Here is a 27,928-nt window from a genome sequence, read left to right as displayed (position 1 = left end):
AGAATAAACACTCCATTCCTGGCTCTACTCCTCATACGTTCTATATATCAAGGATGGGAAAACGGGTACCCTCCAGATATTATTGGTCTAATGTAAATGTAAATGTACTGCCTTCAAGTCGATTCTGACTTATGGCGACCCTATGAATAAGGTTTTCACGAGGCTGAGAGGCATTGACTGGCCCAAGGTCACCCAGTGATCTTCATGGCTATATGGGGATTCGAACCCTGGTCTCCCAGGTCATAGTCCAACACCTTAACCACTACACCACACTGGCTCTCTACAACTCCCATAATCCCTAACTGTTGGCCACACTAGCTGGGATGGATGGGAGCAGAGCTCGGAAAAGTTACTTTTTTGAACTACAACTCCCATCAGCCCCAGCCAGCATGGCCACTGGATTGGGCTGATGGGAATTGTAGTTCAAAAAAGTAACTTTTCCAAGCTCTGGATGGGAGTTGGAGTCCAACAGTATTTGAAAAGCCGCAATGTTCCCCTCCCTGCTTTATGTCCTTCTGACAATAGAAGTGCCCCTTGTCTTAGTTCCTTACAGTTAAATTTTGTGGCAGTGGTGCAGAATGTTTTCCAGCCTCAGGGCCACATTCCCTTCTGGAGAAACTTCCAGGGGGCCACATGCCACTGGCAAGCAGGGACAGTGGCAATAATGTGTGGAGCAACAAATGTAGCTTCTACCTTTGTACAGTAGCCTAGATTCTACACACTCACCCATCCCTGTCTGTCCTCCATCCAGACAAGCAAAAGGCATTATCCGAGTTCAAGGACATATGCCAGCCAGGCAAAAACACCCAAGAAGGGTGAGAAGCAGAGCCAATGAGGGGTGTGGCCTGCAGAAAGACGGTGTGGCCTGGGGAGAGTCCCAAAGGTGGCACACGGAGGCCTGGAAGTGGCATTTGGCCCCTGGGCCAGAGGTTCTGCACCCCCCTTGCTTTCCATCGTTCATGATACCTGAGGGAAATAGTAAAGCCCAAGGATTCTTGAGGATGCGATCGAGAGGGTTGATCCACCAGCTCCCACGACTGCTGCTAGAGGAGCACCGGAGCTGCATCGGAAGACGGGGGTCGTCTCATTCTGCCCAGTGAGGAAAGCCAAAGAGTTCTCAACCGTCTTGGACATTGTATAGCATGTGTCATAGATCTGGTAGCCCAGCGTTATGTTTGGTAGAAGATCAGGGTCTTTGTTAATATCATTTATGGCATGTATCATGGCTTTGACCCAGCGGTAACCTCGGAAATTAAACCTGCAGGGGAGAAAAATAACTTGAACACATGCAGAACTTGTTCATGAAAATGAGAAAAGAAAATCTGTGTCCTTCATATTCATCAGGGTTTGTTCACGCTGGTGAGTGTAGACATAGAACAAACCTCCGTAGGTGGTGCCAAAATGGGGCAAGGGAAAGGGAAGCATCCCCCCGTCAGCTCCCTACTGCCATCGCTGAACCCTGTGGTTACTTCAAGGAATGCTCATTTTTGCAAATAAATTATAATAAATTGCTGAATTATATACTGATTGGCTCCTAGGGATGTCTGTGGTGGTGGAGTGTGCACCCTATGGGAACAGCTGTAACTCAGTGACGGAGCATCTGCTTAGACCTGTAGCAAGCCTAAAAGTTCGGGGAGGGGAGTAAAAAAAGTAGAGGGGAAAAACATTTTTTCTGTAATAAATTGTATTTTTTATTTTAAATGGGGGGCAGGAATATTGTTGGGGGGCTAGGTCTCCCCCAGCTATGGATCTGCATCTGCCTTGCATGCAGAAGGCCTTTCCAGGTTCAGTCCCCGGCATCTCCAGGTCTGAGGGGGACTCCTGTCTGAAATTTTGGAGAGCTGAAAACACTGAGTCTGATGGACCGGTGGTCTGATTTGGTATAAGGCAGCTCCCTATGTTCCTATGACTCAGAGACAACATGGAGAGCAAGGGAGATGCAGGAAAGTGGAAAAGGGGGCGTGGCTATGAGGGGGCATAGCGGTGACTGCCCTGAAGGGACCTTGCACTTCTGAATTTGCCACTACACTACTGGTTGGAAGGCTGCAGTGTGAAGGGAAAATCCCTCAAAACTGGGGGTAGGAACCTTGTACAAGATGTTTTGACAGATTTTGGGGTGATTTCCTACACATGCACACTGCAGTGCCATTATGATGCAGCCCATGGTGTTTGCTAGGTCCCCCTCGGCCTCTGGAGAGACTTTTTGCGAGCGAGGTAGAGGTGGTTTCAGAGAGGCGAAGGAGAAAGGAAAGATCCATTGTACAGGCTGCCTTCTGCTTGTACAGCATTGACACAACCCATTCTCAGTAGGGCTGCAAAATGAATTGATCAATTGATTTAAAATGATGTAGTCTACTAAAACGTTGACTCGTCCCTATCAATATATTAGGCAGTTTTTAATTTTTTTATCCGAAGTATGTATAAAAACTGCAGTTGACAAGCACTGTCTTCAAAAAGGAACCCTACTTTTCTCTCATCTTCTAAGATGATGCCTTTTATTATGACAAATGCATGCATCTTCTTCAGAACAGTTGATTTTACCCATGTGCAAATTGATTTGTTAGATTAATCAACTAAAAGGCAATTATTCAACTAAAACTTATTTAACCAGTTGACAGCTGTAATTCTCAGTAATTCTTACTACAGCACTCCCTGTAAAGTAAGCCAGAACTATTGCCCCATATCACAGATGTGCACTGAGGCTGAGATTGTAACTTGCTTCAGGGCACTCCGTGAGTCCATAGCTGAGGTGAGACGTTAGGCATTGATTCCCTTCTCGCACTCCTAACAACTATATTACACCAACTGTCATCTCTTTCTTTATGTTTATTCATACTAGTGCACAAACAGTGACTTTCAAGACTGTTGCATAGTCAGAAGAACTATCACTAGAAGCTAACATGATGAAACTGAGGTTATCATACTTTGGACGTATAATGAGAAGACATGATTCACTAGAAAAGACAATAATGCTGAGAAAAACAGAAGGGAGTAGAAAAAGAGGAAGACCAAACAAGAGATGGATAGATTCCATAAAGGAAGCCACAGACCTGAACTTACAGGATCTAAACCAGGTGGTTTATGACGGATGCTATTGGAGGTCACTGATTCATAGGGTCGCCATAAGTCGTAACAGATTTGAAGGCATATAACATCAACAAGAGGTATTTGGAAATAACTGGAACTCAATAAAGAAAGGAAAAGAAATAATTCTGCAGGAGCCAGAAGCACTACCCACTGAAAGCTCATATTTTGCAAATATCATCTACCCACCTCCACCACTATGGCATGCCAACACAGGAGCTTTCTGCACTGATAGTCCAGGAGCACTGAACAGCGTTCAACCAGAAGTGTGGGAAGGACCACATGCAGAAAACAAGGTATGCCACGCGGCATTTTGAGCTGCATTCTTTCCTATGGGCTATCAGTCCCATCAAACCCCTCATTCCCTGCCCTCACCCAATCATTCAGATTATCAGAAAGACCAACAATGGGCTCTGAATGAATCAAAGCATTTAAAACTCTCAGTGTGGAATTACTCTGCAAACACTAGAATCCTAGATGTTAATAGCAAACTCATTCTCAAAGCGCACTTTGTAGACAAAAGAGTACCATCAAAAGGGTGATATCAGCAGGTTCGGAGGAACTCCACAGTTTGCAAAACTACAAAGACAATTAAAAAAACACACCCTGAGATGAGCCCCTCCTCCAAAAAATCCCAATGAGGACTGAGCATGCTCAGTGACAACAGAATTGGTGGGGGAAGGAGGATGAGACACAGAAAAATGGAGTTCCTGGAAAGGGTCATGGCTGGCTGGCTCAAACTCTGAACAAGAGCATTCCATCATTTTCTGAATCTGGACCCCAGATTCTATTAGCTCCTGTACACAGACACAGCTCCAAAAAAAGTTGCACGGATGACGAAGCACCATACAAGGTATGCGTGTGGAGATGCTCATACAATCACTTTAAAAGTATATCCCACGAGCTTGGAAGCAGGCCTAAGGATGAACTGAATGAGTACAAGCTATTCTAAGAACATGAGACAAACCCTGCTGGATCAAAGTTACCTAGTCCAGCATTCTGTTCTCCCAGTGGCCAACCAGATACCTGTGGAAACCTGCATGCAGGACATGAGCGCAATAGCACTCTCCTGTTTGTGATACCCAGCAACTGGGACGCAGATGCATTCTGCCTCTGATAGCGGAATGATATATAGGCATCATGGTTAGTAGCCAGGGGCAGGGGGAAAGCTCTTGTGCTCAGGTCTTGCTTGTGGGCATGTGGTTGGCCACTGTGAGAACAGAATGCAAGACTAGATAAGCCACTGGCCTGAACCAGCAGGCTTTTCTAATATTCTCAATGTGTTAATCTCCTTTTAAAACCATCCAAGATATTTTGTGGTAATGAATTCCATAGTTTAAATATTTGCTGTGGGATTGTTAAGGGTGACTTAAGGGGCTCAAGACCCAGGTCTTTTGCTGCAAGCCCCAGATCTCCTGCCCTTTCAAATGCCCCTTTTAAAACAAGTATACACTTTTTTTTGCTTTGCTTTGCTTATAGGGCTCCTAGGTGCACTACAAAGCAAAAGCACAGCAGTAGGGAGATCGAACCACTCAACATCTTAATTTCACAGAGGTATCTATACCAAAACATTAGCATGTGCACATTGTATGCAAATTTGTGCCATGAGCCTGTGCCCCAAGTATTGTATGTACCTATCCACACCCTTTGTGAGGACATCCTTTCATTTGCCTGTCCTAAATCCCCCCAAATTCACTTCGTGAGATGACCTCAGGTTCTAGTACGATGAGGTCAAGCAAACATTTTCTCTATATCACACGTTCACTATGTACAAGAATGATTCAATCCACATCCTGCATGCAGAAGCTCCAGGTTTGATCCCCAGCATCTTCAGGTCGGTCTGGAAGAGATTCCTGCCTGACACCCTGGAGAGCTGCTGCCAGTCAGCGTAGACAATTACAGAACCTGATGGACCAATGGTCTGACTCAGTATAAGGCAGCTCCCTGTTTTCCTAACATGTTCTTTGATCATGTGAATTGGCCTTGATACAACACCAGGGACTCAAATTGACCTGGGTCCTTCAGTGAATTATGAAGCTGCCTTATACTGAGTCAGTCATAAACTTTATTGCCAAGCCATAGGCCTTTACAATTTACAGTATACATTAACAGAAAAACAACTGTGGTCGTTAAAACAAAGTCATAGGCATATTATATTAAAACATGACATAAAACGGTAGAAAAATCTTAGTATTGCCTCCTAGGGTTCAAGTGGTAAGTCTGTGGCATACTTCGCCCTAAGCTTTTGTGCAGCCAGCGCAAAGAGGGCTACCCTATGCGTGACTGAAGGGTCCTGGTCCGATAAGAGATGGACAATAATTTCTTGCAAAGGTCCCTGGGGGATCAACAGGCCATCGAGAAATTTAGATCTAGGGTGGGAGTATAATGGACATTCCAGCAAATAGTGGGGTAAATCTTCAACAACTTCCATACCACAGATACATAGGCGTTGAGCCCATGGGACTTGAGTATAGCGACCTGACAAGACCACAGACGGCATTGTTTGGAATCTTAATGTGGTAAATGCTTGTCTAAGGTTTGGTGAAAAGGAATAAGTCAGGTATCTTGCTCTCTGGTGATCCGTCTTAATTACCTGGAACCAGGTTGAGAATTTGGAGTTGCTAATTGCCAATCGATCGATCCAGTAACAATGTTGGAAAATTGCCTCTTTCAACTTGGGTCGGTTCGGGCCATTTAGCGATGGTGTTATATGGTACGAGTGATATAGGCTGGATATTCTAGAGCTCCAGAAACTGTCTCTAATGGCCAGATCGTAGCATAATTTTGAAAATTTGGTGAGGGCGTTTTTTAAAGATTCCCAGAAGTTAAACAGAGCATAGTGGGCACGAGCAGTAATTAGGGGGAGGCCTAGCTCTGCACGAAGGAATGCCGCTGGTGTGCCCAGGGGTAAGTGCAAAAGTTTTCTTAGGAAACTATTTTGGATTGCCTCGATGGTGGACAAGGTGGACCTTTCCCAACCCCAAATAGGCGCTCCATATAGGATCTGAAGAAGGATTTTATTTACAAAAAATTTTAAAGTGTGGAGGACAAGATTACCTCCAGCAGTCCTATGGAAGCTCAGTATAGCACCACAAGATCTAAGAGCTATAGATTAGTGTAGTTTATGTGTTTTTTCCAGGAGAGGTTATCCTGGAAAAAGATTCCTAAGTACTTAAAAGTGCAACATTGCTCGATTGGATGTCTGTCTAACGACCATGTATAGTTTCGGTGCCTCTTACCAAAAACCATAACTTTGGTTTTGGAATAATTAATCCAGAGGTTTTCTTTAGCACAATATGCGCTACATTTATTAAGCAGTCTCCTTAAACCCACACGTGTTATGGACAATAGGATAATGTCATCAGCGTACAATAATATCGACACTTTCCTATTACCGAGGGCGGGAGGAAAAAATTCTGAGCCCATCAGATCTGTAATTATTCCATTAAGATAAAAGTTAAAGAGAATTGGGGCTAGTAAACATCCCTGCTTAACTCCCCTTTGGATAGAAATGGGGTCTGTAAGCATGTCTGTAGCACCCACCCTAACGCTGGCACTATTGTCAGAGTATAGCTCTCTGATGAGGAAGAGAAGACGCTTATCTATGTTGGTATTGGCTAGTTTGTTCCACAGTCTTACTCTATCTATAGAGTCAAAAGCTGCTGCTAAATCCACAAAGGAGGCATATAAATGTTTCGTAGGGCTATGCATGCTTTTCCTTGCAAGATAGTATAAAATTAAACAATGGCCCATGGTGCTTTGGCCTTTACGAAAACCAGCTTGTTCTGGGAAATAACATTATTTGTAGCTTCCCACTCCTCGACCTTAGTTAACAGGTATTTAGAATACAATTTAACACCTATGTCGAGCAGGCTGTTTGGGCGATAGTTGTTAGGGTCAAGCCTCTCCCCTTTCTTATAGATGGGTACAACAATACTTTGCTTCCACCCCGCCGGAAAGGTACCGGTATTGTTAATTTGTGTAAACAGTTTGGCCAGGATAGGAGCCCACCAATCCGAGAAATATTTAAAAATCTCAGGGGGCAGCATATCCTCACCAGGGGCTTTACCAGATCTCAGAGTAGATATAAGCAATCTAATTTGAGCGGTCGTTACAGGAGGCCAGTCAGGTAAGTGGAGAACCAGGTGGTGTAAAGCTTGAGGGGCTTTGTCAGATAACGCATAGAGCTTATTAAAGTGTGTATGCCAATCGGCAGCCGGTATCTGGGAGGGGCTTAGAGAGCCTAGTGTATGCATCCCTTTAGCCACCAGATCCCAGAACAAACGCTCGTCTTTTTTTGCCACCGCCTGCTCTAGCAATCTAGATCTAGCATACAGGTCCTTTTTCTGTTTTAATAGTGACTTATATGCAGCACGTAAATAGATAAGGTGTGTGCGCTCAAAATTTTCTGGGGTTCTCGTTGCACGGCAGGCGTAATTAATCAGCTGGCATTTGGCAAGTTTACATTCGTGGGCAAACCACCTATTATTTGAGAATGTCCGGACCATCGATTGTTTATTCGAAGTCAACAAAGGTCTCATAAGTGACACGAATGACTGGTATAGAGACAAAGTATCTGAATCGGGAGCTAATATTGCTAGTCTGGTGGGGAGATTGTTATATAGAAATTCCGAGACAGAAGAACACAGGGAAATCGACCACCGAACTCTCCGTTCCGAGAGTTGAAAACCTTCCAGATGTGTAGGGGGAGAGATTGGGTGTGAAAGCTTCATTTTCATTAATAGGGGGAAGTGATCACTTTCTACCCTATTAATTACATCGAAGCTTATCACGTCCATAAGTAAGTTATTAGACACAAATATGTGGTCTATCGCACTCGCTCCCTTACTGGTTAGATAGGTAAAAGCGCCTTTAGACACATCAAAAGAGGAACCATGGAGGCATTCCAAACAGTGAAGCATCAAAACATCTCGCAGTCTGCAGCCTTGCTTATTGCATAGATGATCTTGGGAGACTCTATCCCATAGTGGGATATAAGAATTACGATCATAGTTCGAGGACCTGAACTTACAAGATCTGAACAGGGTGGTTCATGACAGGTGCTATTGGAGGTCACTGATTCATAGGGTTGCCATAAGTTGTAATCGACTTGAAGGCACATAACAACAACAACAATGTGCTGTGCTAGATGCTATTTTTAATTGTATTTCTTATTGCTTCTTTCATTCCTTACATTGTATTTTATAGTATTACAATTTGCATTCCACAGAATTCAGTTTAGGATATAATAAAATGTGATATAAGAAGCAATACAACTTCCATTAAAAATCAATATGGATATTTAATGTGAACATTCTGCAGACCGCCTGACTGAAGCTTATGGATCACAGTTTGGGAACGCCTGTCCCAGGGAATCCATCCATCCATCATCCATCCATGAGTTGAAGCTGTGCTACCTTACACACCACTGCTGCTTTACAGTTTCTATTTTTTTTTTGGTGCAAAGAGCATCCACTGAAGGGCAGACCTGTGCCAGTCTACAACTTCCTCTCCCAGCTTGCAGCATCTGGCTGTGGAACACTGTGTGTGCATGGCCACCAGACCCTTATGACTTTTAAACTCGTGCTTGCTTGTTTCCTGGCTCTCTCCCAGCTCATCTCTCAACACTTCCCAGCTCCCCATCCTTACCTGCTCATGTGCTTCCCCTCACCCTGTCTATTCAGATCGCCTGCCTGGAATCAATCTCTGCTCTTTCCCTTGGACAAAGTCTGCCTAGCCCATCACAAAACTTCCCAGTTGTGCTCACAGTTACAAAGTTGAAGACAGAGACACTGGCAATTTAGATGAGTCTCCTGGCCACTCTAGGTTTGATGCTAGCATAAATTAATTCAGGCCATAATGCACATACACCCCAGAGCTTGGAAAAGTTACTTTTTTGAACTACAACTCCCATCAGCCCCAGCCAGCATGGCCACTTGGATTGGGCTGATGGGAGTTGTAGTTCAAAAAAGTAACTTTTCCAAGCTCTGCACCTACCCTGGAATGGCTCATCAGGAGCCATAATCCTGCACTGAAGTACTAGATCACATGATATCTCAAAGCATTTCTATTTCAGGTTAATTAATGTTAAACTGTCTGTGTGTGTGTCTGTGTGTGTGTCAGCTATATCTCACCTGCATGTGCTGCTCTTACCTGTGCCCTGATCACCCTTTGCCTGAACTCCCTCTCGGGTTATATATGATGGTTTCTGCTTTAGCAGGTGTATGCATGATTTCTAGCTTTTGAAGTACCACAACTTGTTCAGGGCTGAGAGGAAAGACAAAGACCAAAACACTTTATTTGTAGCCCTCCTAGGAGGAAAGCCTACTTGTGTGAAAGGAAAACAGCGGATTGGAAGCTACCATTGGGCAAGAAGTGTGGACCTTGAAAAGCTATTGCGATGGTAAAAGCAGCTTCTTTAGTACAAAGTTAGGCTCCCATGTGGATAAGCTCCTACTCTCTGGGCTGACATCATTTGGGAAAACTTGGGGGAAATGTTATACGTCCCTTATTCTGCAAACCTCACAAGAGGCTTTCAGGCTGTAATAGAGGGAGTGAATTGTTGGAGTCTTAGCCTTAATCTTAGGAGATAAAGGACAACATCAGGATCCATTTAAAGGATCCTGTTTCCTTTATTCCATGTAATCTGGAATACTGATACTTTGAGATGCAGAACATCTTATCAAGTGAGATGTGTCACGTCTAGGGATGGGAGAACAATCCAATTTGGTTTGTATTTTAATGTGAACCTACCTTATTTGCCCTTCTCAGAACATTATGCAAACCGAAACACAGCTATGTGCTGAAATTCACGCTCCTCTGAATGTTACGCTGCCGTTCTCCAACCGAATAATATGTATTCAAGTGCATCTATTAGGGGAAATGATGCATAGAAATGCACATGACAGTGAAAATGCATTATATTAGGGGACGTTGCATGCAGGAAAGTGTATATCAGGCAAAATGTGTATATTAGGAGAAATGCACACTAAAATGCTGCTAACTTTTCATCAAGACTTGGGGGTAAAGTTTGCACCCTTTTGCAATGCAGAACTGAGGAGAACTAAACTTTAGACTGGAAAAATGAGAAATTGAGAGAAACTGAAATTGTCAGATTCATTTCAAACACAACATGTGGTGGTTTAATATTATAATGCAACCCCAAATATTAGGACAAGTTGGGACCTTTTTTGTGGTCTGAGGCACCTCAGAGGAATGGGATGCTTATTTACTGGGGAAGGATTCCAACACATCCTTGCTCTGGGACCTCTCAAACCTCAAGTGGTCTAGTAATTTTTTTGGGGGGGGCTAGTAAAGGTGGAGACTTATTTGCCATTGTGCTACAGTGGATGCACACCTAGAAGACCAGGCTTACTCAAATCCCTGCCTTGTCATGAAGTCCACGGAGTGAACTTAAGCTGGTTACCTCTCAGCTTCTTCTACCTCACAGGGTTGTTGTGAAGATAAAAATAAGTCCCTAAATATGTCCCCCATGTGGATTGCCATGAGATCCTTTGAAGAAAGGCAGAACTGGTGAATAAACATAATAATACAAATGTGTATGCAGAAATTCCACTGAAATCAGTGAGATTCCTAACAATTATATTTGGCCCTTCCAACTCTTCTATGATTCATTCATCCCTTGTCAGGTCCCATCCCTCTATTGTTTCATGGCAAACACAGGGCTGTTAATTAAGTAATCAATTGATTAATTAATTAATTAATTAAATGTATATTCTGCCCTTCCTCCCAAATGGAGCCCAGGGTGGCCAACAGATCATAAAACCTTTATTAAAAGGTGTTAGAGTGACCTTTTTTCTTCTCTTATTTTAGTTTTGGCTGCTTTGAGAAATTATTGTTGTGGTTCAGGTTTTTTCATATCAGCTTCCTGGATTTATAATTGAGGATTGGAATGGGGATTGTTATTTATTTTCATATTGTGTGTTGTTTGGATTTATTAGCCACATTGAGTTTCTTTTGAAAATTAGATGGACTATTTTTAAATAAATAAATATGAGCTACATATTATCATCATTATTTCTGTGTCTGTGTTAGAATTGCTTAATATGTTTCTAATAATGTTTTTAACCCCTTTTTAAAGTTGTGTTTTTTAAAATGTTTTTAACGCTGTTTTCAGAGCTTGGAAAAGTTACTTTTTTGAACTACAGCTCCCATCAGCCTAATCCAGTGGACATGTTGCCTAGGGCTGATGGGAGTTGTAGTTCAAAAAAGTAACTTTTCCAAGCTCTGGTGTATTTTAAGATCTGTTTTTATGATGTTTTAAAGTGTTTTTAGCGCTCTGTTTGCTGCCCTGGGCTCCTGCTAGGAGGAAGGGCGGGATACAAATTAAATAATAAATAAATAAATAAATAAATTTTCAGTTAATGATAATGATACAGCTTCCCATCAATAAATACTCCCTGGGCAGCCTATAAGCAAACTATAGGCAGTAGGCATACATAGATTTCCTACATAGATACTGTGATTATAAATGAAGCTGAAGCATTCTTGATATGTGCCAACCAGATCAGAAAGCACAAATCTTTTGATAAATATCTAAAGTGGAATCCACTTGTTTTGAGAATGCATCATGATTTTTCATTGGTTGGAATGTGAATGCATCATGATTTTTCATTGGTTGGAATTTGTACTGAGAACTGAGACCATTTCAAAATGTTCCTGGGTGTGGTAATCAATTGGGAGGGGGGAGGAATGGGAATGGGCCTTGGGATTACACCTGCAATCATACACAGGCCCAGTTTGCATGCACTGCTAAGCCAAACCATGGCTTAGCACAAATGCATGAGGGTGTGGGCTCTTGGACAGGAGAGTGCTGCCACTTTGCTCCTTCCCCTTAATTCTGCTGTTGCTGCGCTGCTGTAAACCAAGCCATGGTTTGGCTTAGCACGTCATCTGAGCCCAGGCTCATGGTTTGTCTCCTCCAGCCTGTAGCTTATGGTTCATCTGGAGTGAGACAAACTACAAGACTGGGTTCAACATAGAATGTCGCCTTATATGGAGTCAGACCATTGGTCCATCTAGCTCAGTACTGTCTACACTGACTGGCAGTGGCTCTCCAGAGTTTCAGGCAGGAGGATCTCTCCCAGCCCTGCCTGGAGATGCTGAGGACTGAACCTGGGACCTTCTGCAAGCAGATACTCTGTGAGTGAGCTATGGGCAGCCCTTCCCCATTCAGACAACATACTAAGCCAAACCTTTATTTCACAGTGGTGCAGGAGCAGCAGGAAGGGAAGGGAAGAGGAGCAAAGCAGTCACAGTTCCCTCTCCAGGAACCTGCACACTCTCACACTTGTACAAGACTATGATTTGGCTTAGCATTATGTGCAAACTGAGCAGTAGGAAGTCATGTATATGAGCACCTGATTTGGGCCAATTTCCATTCTCTCTTCACACCTTTTGGCATGTGGAACTCAGAAACTGAGCAAATTGCAGGTACATGAGATATGTAACTTTCTTCACATATGGGAAGTTTGTGCATTCCTGGGGCCTGCTTCTTTATCTACCTTGCAGAGGTAGATAATCAGGCCCACCAATATCTGAATCAGACTTACCTTAATGTTGCTTCTAATATTATAAACATAACTGTCCTCCACACACACACATTTTAGTTACATAAACACCTTGGTGGCTTTGAACATCTTCTTGGTCTGATGGCATAAGAATCCTCATGCTACGTCAGTCCAGTGTTCCATTTAACTCAGCATCCGATCTAATGGACTGCTGTGTATTTCAGGAAGGGGAAGGATTACTAGTGTTCCACAGTATCGCAAGAGCCAAATTAATGTGCCCTGTAAAATGGCAATGTTGGAAGATAACACAAGGATTACCTAGGCTGCATTCAGACATGGGGGTTATTGCGGTAGTTTTATTTATTGTAATGGTCGCACTTCTTTCCCAATTTCTAACATTCCTTTCACACTACAGTACCTGTTGCATTCTGGAACTGTGGCTTTTTGACTGATATTCCACCGTGTCATGCTAAATTTCATATGAAAGTATTCCCAGGGGTGGGGAAAAGCAGAGGGGACAAAGATTACACCTCCCAGAGAGATCCAGCTAGCCACAAAAATATTCACCAGTGCCCAAAAGGTCCTATCATCTTGGGGAGCAAATTAAACTATGGAATTTACTCCCATAAGATGCAGTGATGATGACCACCAACTTGGTTGGCTTTAAAAGAATATTAGACAGACTCATGGAGGATAAGGCTGTCAGTGGCTACTAGTCATGATGGCTATGTTCTACCTTCACTGTTAAAGGCAATATGCCTCTGAATACCAGTGGCTGGGAATCACAAGTGGAGAGAGTGCTCTTGCACTCAGGTCATGCTTGTGGGCTTCCCATAGGCATCTGGTTGGCCACTGTCAGAAGAGATGGGCCTTTGGCCTGAGCCGACAGGGATCTTCTTCTTATGTTCTTATGTCAATAGCTCTCACTGTCAACACTAACTAGGAGCAAAAGAACACATGAGCTTTGCTTTGAAATCCACAAACAGAGCTCTGACAGCATATATAAGGGAAATAAAATTGTCTCCATGTACAATTTTCAGGGCCAATTCATACTAGAAAAGTTTGAATAAAACATACATTTGCTATTTTTCACCTGCTAGAGATAAGTGTGTGTGTGAGAGAGAAAATATCAAATATATAAACAGTAGTCTATGAATTATTCCCCATATTTCAGCAGAACATCTCTCTCTCACTCACACACACACACACACGCAAATATATTTTTGTGGATAATGTGATGATATACAGTAGGTTAGTCCAGCTTTCCCCAAGCTGGTACCAGCATGGGGCTGATGGGAGTTGTAGTCCAAAACATCCGATGGGCATCACACTGGGGAACACTGGTTTAGTCACTAGGTGACAGTGGATGTAGTTCTATCTGGGTGGAGCCATGAGTTCCCTATTCCTCATGTTCTTGTTTGGGAGATGCAAAGTTCTTGTCTAGCTTCCAAACAAGTGCATCTTCTGAACATTCCGTGACATGATGCCAGATGTCAACCATAATAACAGGTCCCTAAGAAGAGAAGGGAAATAGCACAGCCTTCTGCACCAGAAGCCTTCAGGTTTAATAATCCTGTAGCATGGAGTGAAAGTTGCCTGGCCCCAAAGCTTCACAAAGTGGAAGGAACAGTATAGGTAGGTTCACTCCTTTATTCCATGGGGACAGAAATGAGCAATATTTATCGGAGTTGTAGTCCAAACATTTGGAGGGCCAGTTTAGCAAAGGCTCATCTAGATCAAAATTAGCAAGAGATCTTAACTGAGGCACAATCACTAAACCTTCTAGGGAAATCCCCCACATCCTAGCTTTGGGGACCAGACCAGGAGGCTGTACAAAAGTAATTATACCAATAAGGTCACAATGTTTAGGCCCAATGCAAGCAGCTATAGATTACATGGAATGCGACTACAACTGCATGGTTCAGAAAGGATGCCAGTTGCATTCTGCTTCAGAACACTTACTGAAGCAGAAAAAAACATACATACAAGAGAAAAAGGAATGGATTGCTAGCATTTGGACATGGAAACCTTTTACAGATGCCTCTGTGATCTACTTTCCTTCAGACAATAAACCCATGTTGACCCTGATAAAAGGAAAAGGTTTGGACCAAATGACGTCTTCCAGTAAGAATGATGAGAATCAACCCAGTCACCAAGAATGCTCCAAGAAAAAAAGTTGGCCAGGGACGTTCTCACCAAGCCCCACAATGCAAGTAGATGTTTACAATTTAGAGAAGAATGTTAAGTCTTATGTTTGTACTGTTCACACTTCCCTACCGGCATCTGAAATCAGATCCAAAATGCTACTTAAGGAGATCCAGGACTTACAGTACATCAGATCAGAATTGCCTAAATATCTAAGAAGTTTTATTTTTATGTATATCCTGCCTTTCTTCTACCATGGAACCCAAGGTGGTGTACATGTGGTTCCCATGGCGAGAAAGTACTTTCTTGACAGTGGACAACTGAGTGAATAAGGAAAGGACACCATATTGTTGTATCACAATCTATGAGGACATAAAATCCACCAGAGACATCAAGTTCTACCCAAATGCCATGAAAGAGCCAAGGATTCTGCTACTGTAGAACAAATAGATCAGTAGAATGGAAGGAAATATTTAATTACTACACTTGTCCCCAATAGACTTTGGAAAGGGCTAGCAGCAGATCCTGTGGGGATTAGAAGAAAGACACATTTTGGTTGTTATGGGCTACTTATTCAAGGTATATTGAGACAGTCCCAATGGCTGACATTACCTACTGTAGTATTATGGCTGAATGGAAGAATATGTTTCTTTGCAGCAGAATTCCAGTCATTCTGGACATCTTACAACTTTTTTCCATGACATCACCACTATCCCTCACTACTCTCAAGCAGTGAGGCAAGGAGAGCAATTCAGACAGCAAAGAAAAAAATTGAGACAGAATGGACCATGCGTTGCTCTTTGCCACCGCACCATAAAGAAGACTTGTGACACCAGACTTGGAATAATGTTATATTTGTTTTTAAAAATATAACCACTTTGGAGAACCTTTAACCACTTCAACCAAATCAACCAAATTCAAAATTATTCGGGCAGGTGAGGATAACATCTATCTGGTAGGGAAATTTCCCTCCAGTCCCCTGGACATGTCAATCAGCCACCAGTTGTGGCTTCCCAGCCAAGGATGGGGAGGAACTTCTCCCTCCTTACTAGTACAACCAAGAGCATGCATCCAACCTGTGCAACCTGGCCCCACTGTACTGGCACTCACCTTGATGCACAAATCAGGCTCATGAGGAAACTCCCTAGATCCCCACCAGGCATGAAGCACTGGCAGTTCCCAACAGGGTGCCCTTAACCCAAGAACGCCTCAGTAGCTAGCTGTTTACTTCACCTTCTAGTGATGGGCTCTGTTTCTGCAACAATCAGATTTGCCATTGGATTAATTATTTCTGATATTCTGTATCTTTGCAAAGATAATTTTGAAGTAGCAACTCTCCACGCCTGGCTTCCAATTCATTCTTCTTTTCTGATTGGTATTTTTTAAATTTCTGAGAAATCATCAGTAGTGTGAGCGATACTTTTATCGATCTACTTTCTATGTGAGCTCTTCAAATGTGTACTCTCATTCACTGATGTCAATGAAGAGTTGATTGTAACTGACAGAAAGCAGCAGAGAGGAATGAGGTGTTTTGTAAGCAGTAGGGGGAAAGACACTGACTTGATTAGCTGCCTTAATCTGCTATGCAATGAACTTTAACAGGAATGTAAACAGGCAATAATTACAGAGTTCAGAATAAAGGCTGATATCAGTAGAGACTAGTGAATAAACTTGCGATTAAATATCGATAATTCTCTGCAAAGCTAAAAAAAAAAATCAGAGGAGATCACAAAAATGAAAAGATATCAGAAGAAAAGGGAATTGAATCAGTAAAGACCTCCAGGGGGCCACACTTAAAAACAAAATGTAAAAAAAGGAGAGGATTCCATTGCTACCGCTTTCCTCACCTGCCAAGACAAGTTAACCTCACCACTCCCAAAGCCACTTGAATTAACCCAAGCAGTATGGAGTAGGCAAAATGAAAGGGAGTCTGAAATCATAATCTCCCCCCCCCAAATTCCTACTCAGCCCCATATGGCAACTAGCAATGGCCATACTGACAAGGGAGGGAGGGAGAGCTCTTTTGCAAGGCAAAAGATACAGGTTTGAGGGAGGAGCTGGCTCTTTAAGTCTGCTCTTCCCTCCCCTTGATAGGCCAATTGACCTGCTCATGAGTCCTCTCTAACCCTCCCTTTGGGAGCAAGCCCCAAGTCTTCTCGGGAAAAAGGGGGGCAGAGGCAAATGCATCCCACGGAAGTGCAGGAGCAATATGCAAACCAAAGGTCAGCACCACTGATAGCAACTGGATATAGTCCAGCAGAATTGCTAATGGAAAGACAAATCAGAACACCCGTTCCAACCCTAGAGAAGAATCTCATTCCACAGTGGCCTTCCCAGGACAAAAAAGTTGCTTCCTCAGTTTATCAAGCTAAGAGAGGTTATAAACATTTTTGAAACTAGCACAATTCAGTTTCAGAACTGCCACATTTAGAGCTGGAAGATAAAAGGATGGAGAAAAGATATGGCAAACTCCAGCTACTGTGCAAGGAGGAAAAATGGAACACCTAGATTATGTTCTGTTGAAATTGAACACGGAGTATTTCACAAAACAAACAGCACTTTCTTCCTGAAAAGGTACATTTACCAAAAGTAAGGTAGTGCCTGGAAACCAGGTTCATCTACTGAGAGACTTCTTCCCCTTAGTTCTGATGCTGCTTAAGACTGACAGCAATGTTACCTTTCAGACTATCACTTGCTTCAGTCAAATTATTCAGAAGTTTCTAACACCCCCCTCAGACAACCTCATGTTTCCCATGGGAAGTCAGCTATGTCCTGCTGATTCTGATTGTGGAGATACAGCTGTTGAAGGCACACAAACCCTGTTTTTTCTCATGCCCATCCTAAACGAAAACATAGGCTGCCATCTTGTACCCACTTATCTTGGAGTAGACCCCATTAAAAACAAAGACATACTTCTGAAGTAGATATGAATACCATTGTATTGTAAATTAACTGTACAATGAATTCTTAATGAGTGCCTGGATATCAGCTCCTGCACAGCACCAGACATGCCTAAGCCTCTTTGCAAAGTTTTCAGATTTTGCATTTGCCATTTTTGGAGGAGATTCTTTAACATCCATCCACACTTATTATGTGATAGTATTTGCAGAAAATAACTTGTAGGGAATACCTGATCTCACATGAACCATCCACAGGAAACATGCATCCTGGTTGCTGGGGTAAAAGTACAGGCAGGCTATGGAGATTCCAGAACTACTAGAAATAAGAGAGAAGCAGAAAAGATGCACTAAAGGGGAGAGGAAAATAGTGGCTCTTTATCAATCACAGCTCTGACTTCACTAATTGCCTACAAACACTAGCAGGCAGGAAGCCAAGATGTCTCATTTAACAGAAATCACTTAGAAGGATACCTGCATGTTTTGCTTCATAGCTTTCTTTATAGAGGGCTATGGACTTGTTGTTATATGCCTTCAAGTCGATTATGACTTATGGCAACCATATGAATCAGTGACCTCCAATAGCATCTGTTATAAACCATCCTGTTCATATCTTGTAAGTTCAAGTCTGTGGCTTCTTTTATGGAATCAATCCATCTCTTGTTTGGCCTTCCTCTTTTTCTATTCCCTTCTGTTTTTCCCAGGATTATTGTCTTTTCTAGTGAATCAGGTCTTCTCATGATGTGTCCAAAGTATGATAAACTCAGTTTCATCATTTTAGCTTCTAGTGATAGTTCTGGTTTAATTTGTTCTAACACCCAATTATTTGTCTTTTTCGCAGTTCAAAGCTCTCCTCCAATACCACATGTCAAATGAGATGATTTTTTTTACTTTAAAAAAGAAACAGACTCTTTTGAACCACCAAGTGATGGTGAAATGCATTTAAATGTGTGGAATGAGTGAATGATCAACAGGAAGATGTATAAACAGCCCACAAGCAAATTAGGGTGATCTCTGTATAATCGGGACTGGCAACCAAGAGGTCTTCTGTATCTTTTAAAAGCCGTGCAGAGAATTCCACCTTGTGGTTTTTCTCATTACACTGTTGCAAGAACACCTGCACTTGCCTGACTTTCTTTTCTCCTAAAGATACAGGACCAGTCTCAAGCCCTGAACCTGGCAACCCTAAGTGACCATGATTTCCAGGAACGTGAGCATGAGTAAGTCCATCTAGTTGAGCCGCTATTTTCAACCTGGCTGGGGGACCTGAGAGATCTAGTCAAAGAAACAACGTAGGTTCTGTAAGGCTGAAGTCTGTCTGCCCAGCTCTAAGTTTTCCATAAAAATACTGTTTAAATATCATCTACCTGCTATTTCAGCAGCCAAAGAAATCCCCAAAGAAAGCAAAAGTAAGCCTACTTCTCTCTTCCAGTTTACTCAGCAGTCAGTCAAAATGCCAAATGCTGTATATACATGCTTTGCATTCAGAGTGCATGCTCCACTAATATGGCAATCTAACATGAGATATTACTCCCAGTGAGATGGCTGCATTTCTTAACGATCATTGATGCCAGATACTTTATTGTTATAGAAACCACAGTGAATTCTTTGTTAGTTGCCAGCATTCACGCTGGACCAACATTCTTAAGTGTGTGAGAAAGAGCAGCAAACTCTTCCTGCTAAAGTCTCAAAGGACTGGTGAAAAGTGGCTTGTAATGAAGTTTGCTAGCCTCAGAAAATAAGGGCAAAAAAAGAGTGTTAAAATCAATACCATAAAGGTGGCTGATGCCATGGGCATGGATTAGCATTTTATGCGAGTTGTGATTCCAGGTGATGCCATCGGCGTTCCTACAAGGTAGATACCTTGGCATCCCTTATGCTAAAAGGCTATGTATAGCCGGCTGTAATGTACCAGAAGATTTGACACATTATGTACTTGATTGTCCTCTGTTTTCTCTACCAAGATCTCAATTCCTACTTCCAATAATTCATGCAAATCAAGACAATAACAGGTTTCAGATTGTGATTTTTTTATTGTCCTCTATCCAACCTCACATAATAATTTCCACTGCTAATTTTGCTTTGGCAGCTTAAAAGCTTAGAGCTATATATGTCATGAATAGTGGTTGTAAATGATATTTCACAGTTCTTGTTTTTATTTTGAATTATTTTAAATATAATTGTATTTTTGTGTTTGTAATCCTGTTGTAATAGCCAATGGCTGTATACAATTATTATTAATAAAAGAAAAAGGCATTTTATGCATAGTTACAATGTTTCTGCTGTTTTTTGGGGGGCCAAACTAGTTGTTACACCATTCACTTAATCAGCAGATATGTGAATGGTTTTTTAAGTGTAAATTGCAGTCACCATGAGGGTGGGGATCTGAGTCAGGACTCTGATAGAGGATGTAGAGAACTGTAACCTTTTGCCCCTTCCTGCAGTCCCAATCCAGGTCAGGGCCCTCCACATCTGATATCTGCATGGAGCTCCCATTTGCACCAACGGTAGCTTTTCTACTGATGCTACAAGCATAAGCAGCTGATCTGGACCAGAGCAGAGGTGAGGAGGGTTAAAGACCACTGATCCCATCAGAGTCCTAATCTGGATTGGGAGCGCATGTTTGAAGTTTACATTGTAAAAACCACACCTGCTGATTGCATGAACGGTATAACCTCTAATCCTATACTTAACTTTGGAAATAAGGAACAGAGATGAATTCCTATTGGATGGGAATAATGCCATTGCTTAAATTAATCACAAGAGTCATGTCACACACGAAAGATGAACAGATTTATTGTGGAATAAGCTTTCCTGATATAAAGCCCACTTTATCCAAATGCATGAAGAGGTATGCTTAGTTTGTAGATATGAAGGACTAAGTTTGGTTTAACACTAGTTGGTTCGATGTTTCAGATTCTGCCTTCCTCAGTAACACAGTTAGGATTTACACAAACACACACAGAAAGAACACTGCTTTGTGTTTTACCTGCTGGGTGAAATGTTTAAATTAGGACACGGCAATTAAAATAGTTGCACTTGATAACAGACAAACCTCGTAACACAGAGAGGGTTATAGAGAGAAAATTATAAAGAGCACAGGCAAAAGGCCATTGCTAAAGTTGTTATTCCATAATTTTGGAATAAGTGCCACACATTATAGGCTTTCTAAACCTAGAAGAAGAAGTTCCTTATCAGCCCATTTACGGTTCCTCAGTCTAGCCCAGTGCAGCCCTGATGTGCTGCAAGGAAGTCATTGTACAGGACTTGGAAGAAAATGCCTTCAGGAGAGCAAAGAGGTCAACTCCCTTTTTTTCATTGTTGTAACTATTAAATGTTTATGGCCCCATCTGCACAATGCATTGAAAGCAGTAGCATGCCACTTTAAACAGTCATGGTTTCCCCCAAAGAATCCTAGGCACTGAAGTTTGTTAATGGAGAGTTGTTCAGAGACCCCTTATTCCCTTCAGAGAGCTACAGTTCCCAGGGTGGTTTAACAATCAATCCCTCTTCAAAGGGAACTCTGTGAGGGGAATAATAAATAATAAATAAATTTTATTTTTGAGTCGCCTATCTGGCCGAATGAACGGCCACTCTAGGCGACTTACATAATACCATAGAATACATATAAAAACCAGAAAGACCGTAATCAATAATTAATCTAAACCCCAATTAATAACAACAGTTAAAAGACTAACCCACCCCAGAGATCCCATAGGCCTGCCTGAACAACCAGGTCTTCAATGTCCGGTGGAAACTTGTCAGGGAGGGGGCATGGCGAAGATCAAAAGGAAGGGAATTCCAGAGGGTGGGAGCCACGATCGAAAATGCCCTCTCTCTGGTCCACACCAGCCTAGCTAGTTTAACTGGTGGGACCGAAAGAAGGTCTTGTGTGGCTGATCTTGTCAGGCGGCATAATTAGTGATGCTGGAGGCGCTCCTTCAGATAAACTGGGCTGAAACCGTATAGGGCTTTAAAGGTCAACACCAACACCTTGAATTGGGCCCGGTAAACAACTGGTAGCCAGTGTAGGTCTATTAACACCGGGGTAATATGATCACGGTGACGGCTGTTCTTGCTCAAACGTGCCGCCGCATTCTGTACCAGCTATAGTTTCCGGACCGTTTTCAAGGGTAACCCCACGTAGAGCACATTACAGTAGTCTAAGCGGGAGGAAACCAGGGCATGTATCACCCGTGGGAGCAAATAGACAGGAAGGTAGGGTTGCAGCCTACAATTGCAGATGTAATTGATACCAAGCTGCCCGGCTCACTGCTGAAACCTGAGCCTCCATGGACAGCTGGGAGTCAAGAATGACCCCGAGGCTGCGGACCTGGTCTTTCAGGGGTAGTCTTACCCCATCGAACACCAGGTCTATATCTCCCAACCCTCCCTTGTCTCCCACGAGCAACACCTCGGTCTTGTCGGGGTTCAGCTTCAGCCTATTCCTTCCCATCCATCTACTTATGGACTCCAGGCACTTGGACATGGTCTCCACAGCCAACTCTGGCGAGGACTTAAAAGAGAGATAGAGCTGAGTGTCATCTGCATATTGGTGACATTGCAGCCCAAATCTCCTGATGATGGTCCCCAGCGGCTTTACATAGATGTTGAATAGCATTGGGGAGAGGATAGAACCCTGTGGCACTCCACAACTGAGAGGCCAAGGGTCTGATACCTCATCCCTTAATGCCACCTGTTGATGCCTGTCTGAGAGATAGGAATGGAGCCACTGTAAAACAGTGCCCCCTATTCCCAGTCCCTCCAGGCGATCTAAAAGGATACCAAAAACCACTGAGAGATCCAGGAGGACAAGGAAAGTATGTTCTCCCCTATCCAGTGACCTCCTCATATCATCTACCAGGGCGACCAAGGCTGTTTCAGTTCCATGTCCAGTCCTGAAGCCTGATTGGAATGGATCTAGATAATCTGCTTCATCCAAGTGTGTCTGTAGCTGTTTGGCCACCACTCGCTCTATCACCTTGCCCAAGAATGGTAAATTAGAGACTGGGCAGAAGTTATTCAATTCTTGAGGATCCAAGGAGGACTTTTTTAAGATGGGCTTTATTATTGCCTCCTTGAGGGCTAATGGCATTGTACCCTCTTCCAAGGATGCATTTACCATTGCCTGGATCCATTCTCTCAGTCTCTCTTTGCAGCTCATAATGAGCCACGAAGGGCAAGGATCCAGCAGACAGGTGGTTGGCTTCACAGTAGAGAGCACCTTGTCCACTTCCTCAGAAGGAAGAGGCTGAAACCGATCCCACCGGACCAGAGTGCCATTGGCCGCCTCCGGCTCACTTCCTGTGTCCACGGCGTATGGAATTGTGCTCTTCAGGTGCTCAATTTTATCAGCAAAGTGTTTAGCAAATGTGTCACAGGAGGCTTTAGACTGCTCCATGGGTTCCTGAGCCACTGGACCGACCAGGCTTCGGACCACTTGGAACAACCTCCTGGGACAACACTCTGCCGACACAATAGAGGCAGCAAAGAAGTCCCTCTTTGTTGCCTTTGTTGCCACCTGGTAGGCAGCTATTGCTGTTCTAACCAGTGTCCGATTGTCTTCAGAGCGAGATTTCCGCCACCGGCGCTCAAGTCATCTCACCTCCTGTCTCAGACCCCGCAACCATGGTGTGTACCAGTGTGCTATCTGAGCTCTATTCAGGGGGAGAGGACGTTTCGGAGCCACCCGGTCTACCGCCCTAGTGATCTCCCTGTTCCACTCCTTCACCAGGGTTTTGACCGGGCGACCTTCCGCCAGCTCCAAATCTCCCAGCGCATTCAGGAATCCTTTAGGATCCATCAGGCGTCTGGGGCGGACCATCCTAATAGGTCCTTGTCCCCTGCAGAGGGTGTGCGGCATTAAGAGGTCTATATTCACCAGATAGTGATCTGACCATGACACGGGGTTAGAAGAAACAGCCCCCATTTTCAGAGCACTTCCCTCCCCTCCCGAGACAAATACAAGGTCAAGAGCATGACCGGCTACATGGGTAGGCCCTATATTACTAAGGTGCAGTTCCCAGGAAGTCATGGTTTCCATGAAATCCCGAGGGGCTCCAGTGAGGACGGTCTCGGCGTGCACGTTGAAATCCCCCAAAACCAATAGGTTGGGGGACAGCATCCGTACATCCGAGATCACCTCGAGCACCTCGGTCAGGGAGTCTGCTGTGCAGCGGTGTGGGCGGTACACAAGTAGAATCCCTAAGCTGCCCTTTGGGCCCAACCTCCAGTACATGCAGTCAACAAACTTGGTCTCATGGAGAGGGGGTCTGGTGAAAACCAAGGACCCCCGGTAGATGACTGCCACTCCCCCTCCCCGCCTATCAACCCTCGGCTGTTGTGCGTATCGGAAACCAGGCGGACACATGGCATAGGAACAGGGGTCTCCTAACAACTCTTAGTACCCTTAACAAACTATAGTTCCCAGGATTCTTTGGGTGGAAGCCATGACTGTTTAAAGTGGTATGATAGCACTTTAAATGTACAGTGCAGATGGGGCCTATGAACAAATACGTTGTCAGCGGAGGAAGTTTTATTGAATTAGAAGAAACCTTATTCCTTTTATTTTACTTATTTCTGCTTTTGCTGCTCACTCTGACACCCTCAGAATAGGTCAGAGACTATAGATACAACTGAACAAATATGATCTTTACAATTGCAATGATGTTTTGATGTCAGGTCCAGGGGGATGGATTTTTTTGCCATGAGAAAAATATGTAGGCTGTAGTTGGGCATCTACTGGGTAAGGATGAGGAATAGGACCCTCTAATCCAATTGAGTTTGACACTCCTGCTCTAGGTCACAAGATAAACAACTGTTCTTTGACTCTGCTGCTTTGGACCATCAGAACTGGGAGACTGTGAGGTTAAAATTCCCTGATTTTTTTTTTTTAAAAAAACACTTCAAACTAAGATAGGATCTTCACCCTGGCATGCCAGTGTTTATGTGCAGGGTTTTTTTTTTAAGTAGGGAAGTATTCAAACATTTGATCATTAGTCTTCAGAGTCTAAAGTGGCACAGTCCAGCGAAAGATACATCATGTAGATCTGCCAGTCAGGTAGTTTGTATATTAAGGTCAAGCTACTTGTCTCGTATAAATGTGTGTGATCCCCTTAAACATGCCCACATTTTACTGGATGCCAGGACTGGACATCCATCCTCCCTTCCGTTCTGAATAGTCAGAGGTAGTATGCTTCTGAATACCAGTTGCTGGAATCCACAGGAGACAAAGAGTGCTCTTGCACTCAGATCCTGCTTGCAGGCTTCCCGTGGGCATCCGGTTGGCCATTTTGAGAACGGGATGCTGGGCTACATGGGCCACTGGCCTGATCCAGCAGGGCTCTTATGTTCTTATTTCCCCCACCTTTTTAAAGAGAAAACTACTTCCGGGGGGGGGGGGACAGCTGGAAATGGAGAAGATGGTGCTTATACTTTCCCCCACCCATTACTTCTCCTGAACCACCTTTCCCTGTATTAGAAAGCAAATCTTTAGAATACTATTATGCCCAGTACTTCAGTCAGGGCTTACGTCATATACTCCTAGAATCACAGAGTTGAAAAGGACCTCAGAAGGTTATCTAGTCCAACCTCCTGCTGATGCAAGGAATCCAATACCACTACAGCATCCCTGATGGTGCTCATTTAGCCTCTCCTTAGGAAGGCTGTAAGAGAAGGATCTAAGAGTAAATGAAATAAGCCAAACCATGACTTGCCCATGTGGATGAGCAAACTGTGGGTTCCTGGAGAGAAGATTGAAGCTCCTTCTCAGGTCCTGCATGCTGCACTGCTCAGGGGCTAAGCCATGGTTTCACTTAGTGTTATGTCCAAAATTTGGGCTTGGGCTTATCTGGCTTCAAACAAATCATGAATTGTAGCCAAGGTTTGTTCTACGACTTACCACTCATGGTTTGTTGGGATAAGATAAACCATGAGCCTGGGTTCGGATATAACATAAATGCAAGAGGGCACTAACAAGGAATTCTGGGTGGGTGGCAGTTTGCTTATCCTCTTCTGTGCTCGCCAATATTCCCTTACAATTTGCACTGATAAAAGGAGAAATCTGCATTGATAAAATGCTGATAAATTTCCCACAAGGACTTTAAAATAAATACATAATTGAAACACAAAATTATGCAGAGATCTGTAACTGAACTTAAAGACTGGGAAGACAAGAAAATGAGAGAAACTGAATTGACATGTTCATCTAACCCTAGTCAAGACTAGGTTCATAGCTATGATGTTAATACAGAATTATGCTCTAGTCTTCAGTCTTTTCAAACCTGGCCCCCATCTTTAGCCCAAACATGCATTTGAAGACCCACACCTTAATATATGTTTACTCTTTATTTATATGTTGATAATGCTACTGTTGTGACCCACCTTAGGTCAGACTGCATCCTAGTAGTCTGACCTAGAACCACAAAGAGAGTTTTCTTGTGACAGACACACTTGCATAAGTCACGAGAGGGAGCCAAACTAGACAAAGATGCCCGGGGGGGGGGGATCAGTTATATCCTGTATTTTGTTAAATCTTTCACATTTTAGTAAGTGGGTAAATAGAGCTGCACACTCTCCATCTCCGCCATTCATATCAGGGCTACAGTGCTGGTGGAAGGATGGTTTAACCCATTCCATCCATGCCATTTCCTACACAAAATATTGCCTCCCACTGGAGCTGGTGTTTCCCGCTTGGAGCAATTTGTACAAGTACCATATGGTAGCAAGAATATGGCAGGAGTATGGTAGCAGGGAAGAATATTCAGATTGGGGAAATGACGTGGGGCATGGAGTAAGGATTACCTCTCTGCCAGCATTGCAGCCCCAATATAAATCAGAGAACTTCCTCTTAAAAAAAAGGGGGTGGAGATCCAGTCATATCTAGCTCTGACCTAGAATACTATAAACAGGGGTAGTTAATGTGGTGCCCTTCCAAAGTTGTTGGGCTACAATTCCCATCATCCCTGACCATTGAGCATGCTGGCTGCGGCTGATGAGAGTTGTCAACGCATGAAGGGCACTACATTGGCTGCTCTGTAATAGCTAGGAGAGAACAGAGAAGGAGTTGGAGAAATGAGAAGAGTGCCAGATTAGAGTGGCAAAGTACCAGAGTTAGGGTGCCTTAGATAGTACCTGAGAAGCTCACTGTGATTTGCCACGACAACCAGTTTTGACTGGATATCTTATTGCAATTAACACAGAACAACCAATGAATGGCGGTTTACAGAGTTACATTAGCAAAAATAAATGAAAAGGTAACTCCTCCAAAAAGCTTACAATCTACATTTCAGCTACGGAGCAGACAAGGCATATATAGGATGGTGTTGTAGTCCCTTGATTTAAATACTGGTGGTGGTCTGTATATGCTGCCATATCACAATCCAAAGATGGCTCCAGGGTCCTAAGCAGGCATGGACTGAGCAAAAAAAACATTCCACGTGTACTGGACCAGAGGAAGTTGCCTTCTGCTGGGTCAGTCTCTGTTGTTCTAGCCCATTGTTGTCTACTCCAGCTTTCCTCAACCTGGTACTCTCCAGATGTTGGGACTAAAAGTCCCATCAACCCCAGCCACCGTGGCCTCAGACTCACATGCCACAAGATGTGCTGACGGCAGCCACTAGGGATGGGTGAATCTGTCAATATCAGCTTTTTTGTCTAGTTTCTCATCCTTGCAATATTAAATTCAGCTTCCGCATTTCCACATCTGTTTGCTTTTTAAAAAAAAGTCCTCGTGAAAATTCATCATCATTTTAGTGCAATTTTTCCTAATATACCCACCTATGTATGCAATTTTGCCTAACATACACATTTTTGCAAAACAGTTTCCCCTAATATCATGCATTTTTGTATGCTGTGTTCACCAACATATGCATTTTTATGCACATTTTACCCTTGTACATGAATGTTTGTATGCATTACTTGGCTGGAGAACTGCACTGCAAAATTCAGAAAAGTGCCAATTTTGAAGGATGGTAGTGTTTCAGTTTGCATATTGTTTCAGAACATGTGAATTTGATGGGTTCACCTATAAATGCGAACAAGTTCAAATTTCTCCCCCATCCCTAAACTTACATGGCTTCAAAGGGAATTAGGCAAATTCATGGAGGATAAGGCTATCTGGATGAGATTGGCTGTCCCATGTTTGTTTTTAAGGCATGATAGCTATATGCTGCTACCTGGATCAAAGGTAGCATGCCTCTGAATGCAAGTTGCTGGAGAATAATGACAGGAGAAGACTATTGCGATCATGCCCTGTTTGTGGGCTTCCTAGGT

General features: G+C 43.2%; 1 protein-coding gene across 4 annotated transcripts in view; it reads right to left on the bottom strand.

The window, feature by feature from the left end:
- Nucleotides 1–27,928, bottom strand: part of LOC133389452 (vomeronasal type-2 receptor 1-like) — a 59,804-nt gene that overhangs the window by 20,778 nt on the left and 11,098 nt on the right. For 2 of the 4 annotated variants that reach the window (XM_061637117.1, XM_061637119.1), the window contains exon 2: nt 967–1,258. In XM_061637117.1, the coding sequence (XP_061493101.1) occupies nt 967–1,258 (292 nt within the window). Of the gene's footprint in view, nt 1–966; nt 1,259–8,733; nt 8,813–17,889; nt 17,971–27,928 lie in introns of those variants that run through there. The other 2 variants (XM_061637120.1, XM_061637121.1) reach the window with 2 other exon arrangements.

Source organism: Rhineura floridana, chromosome 7, assembly GCF_030035675.1.
Source record: "Rhineura floridana isolate rRhiFlo1 chromosome 7, rRhiFlo1.hap2, whole genome shotgun sequence".
In the NCBI taxonomy this organism is placed as follows: domain Eukaryota; kingdom Metazoa; phylum Chordata; class Lepidosauria; order Squamata; family Rhineuridae; genus Rhineura; species Rhineura floridana.
Note: the sequence above shows the minus strand (reverse complement) of the source record. Positions and strands in the feature narration are given on the sequence as shown.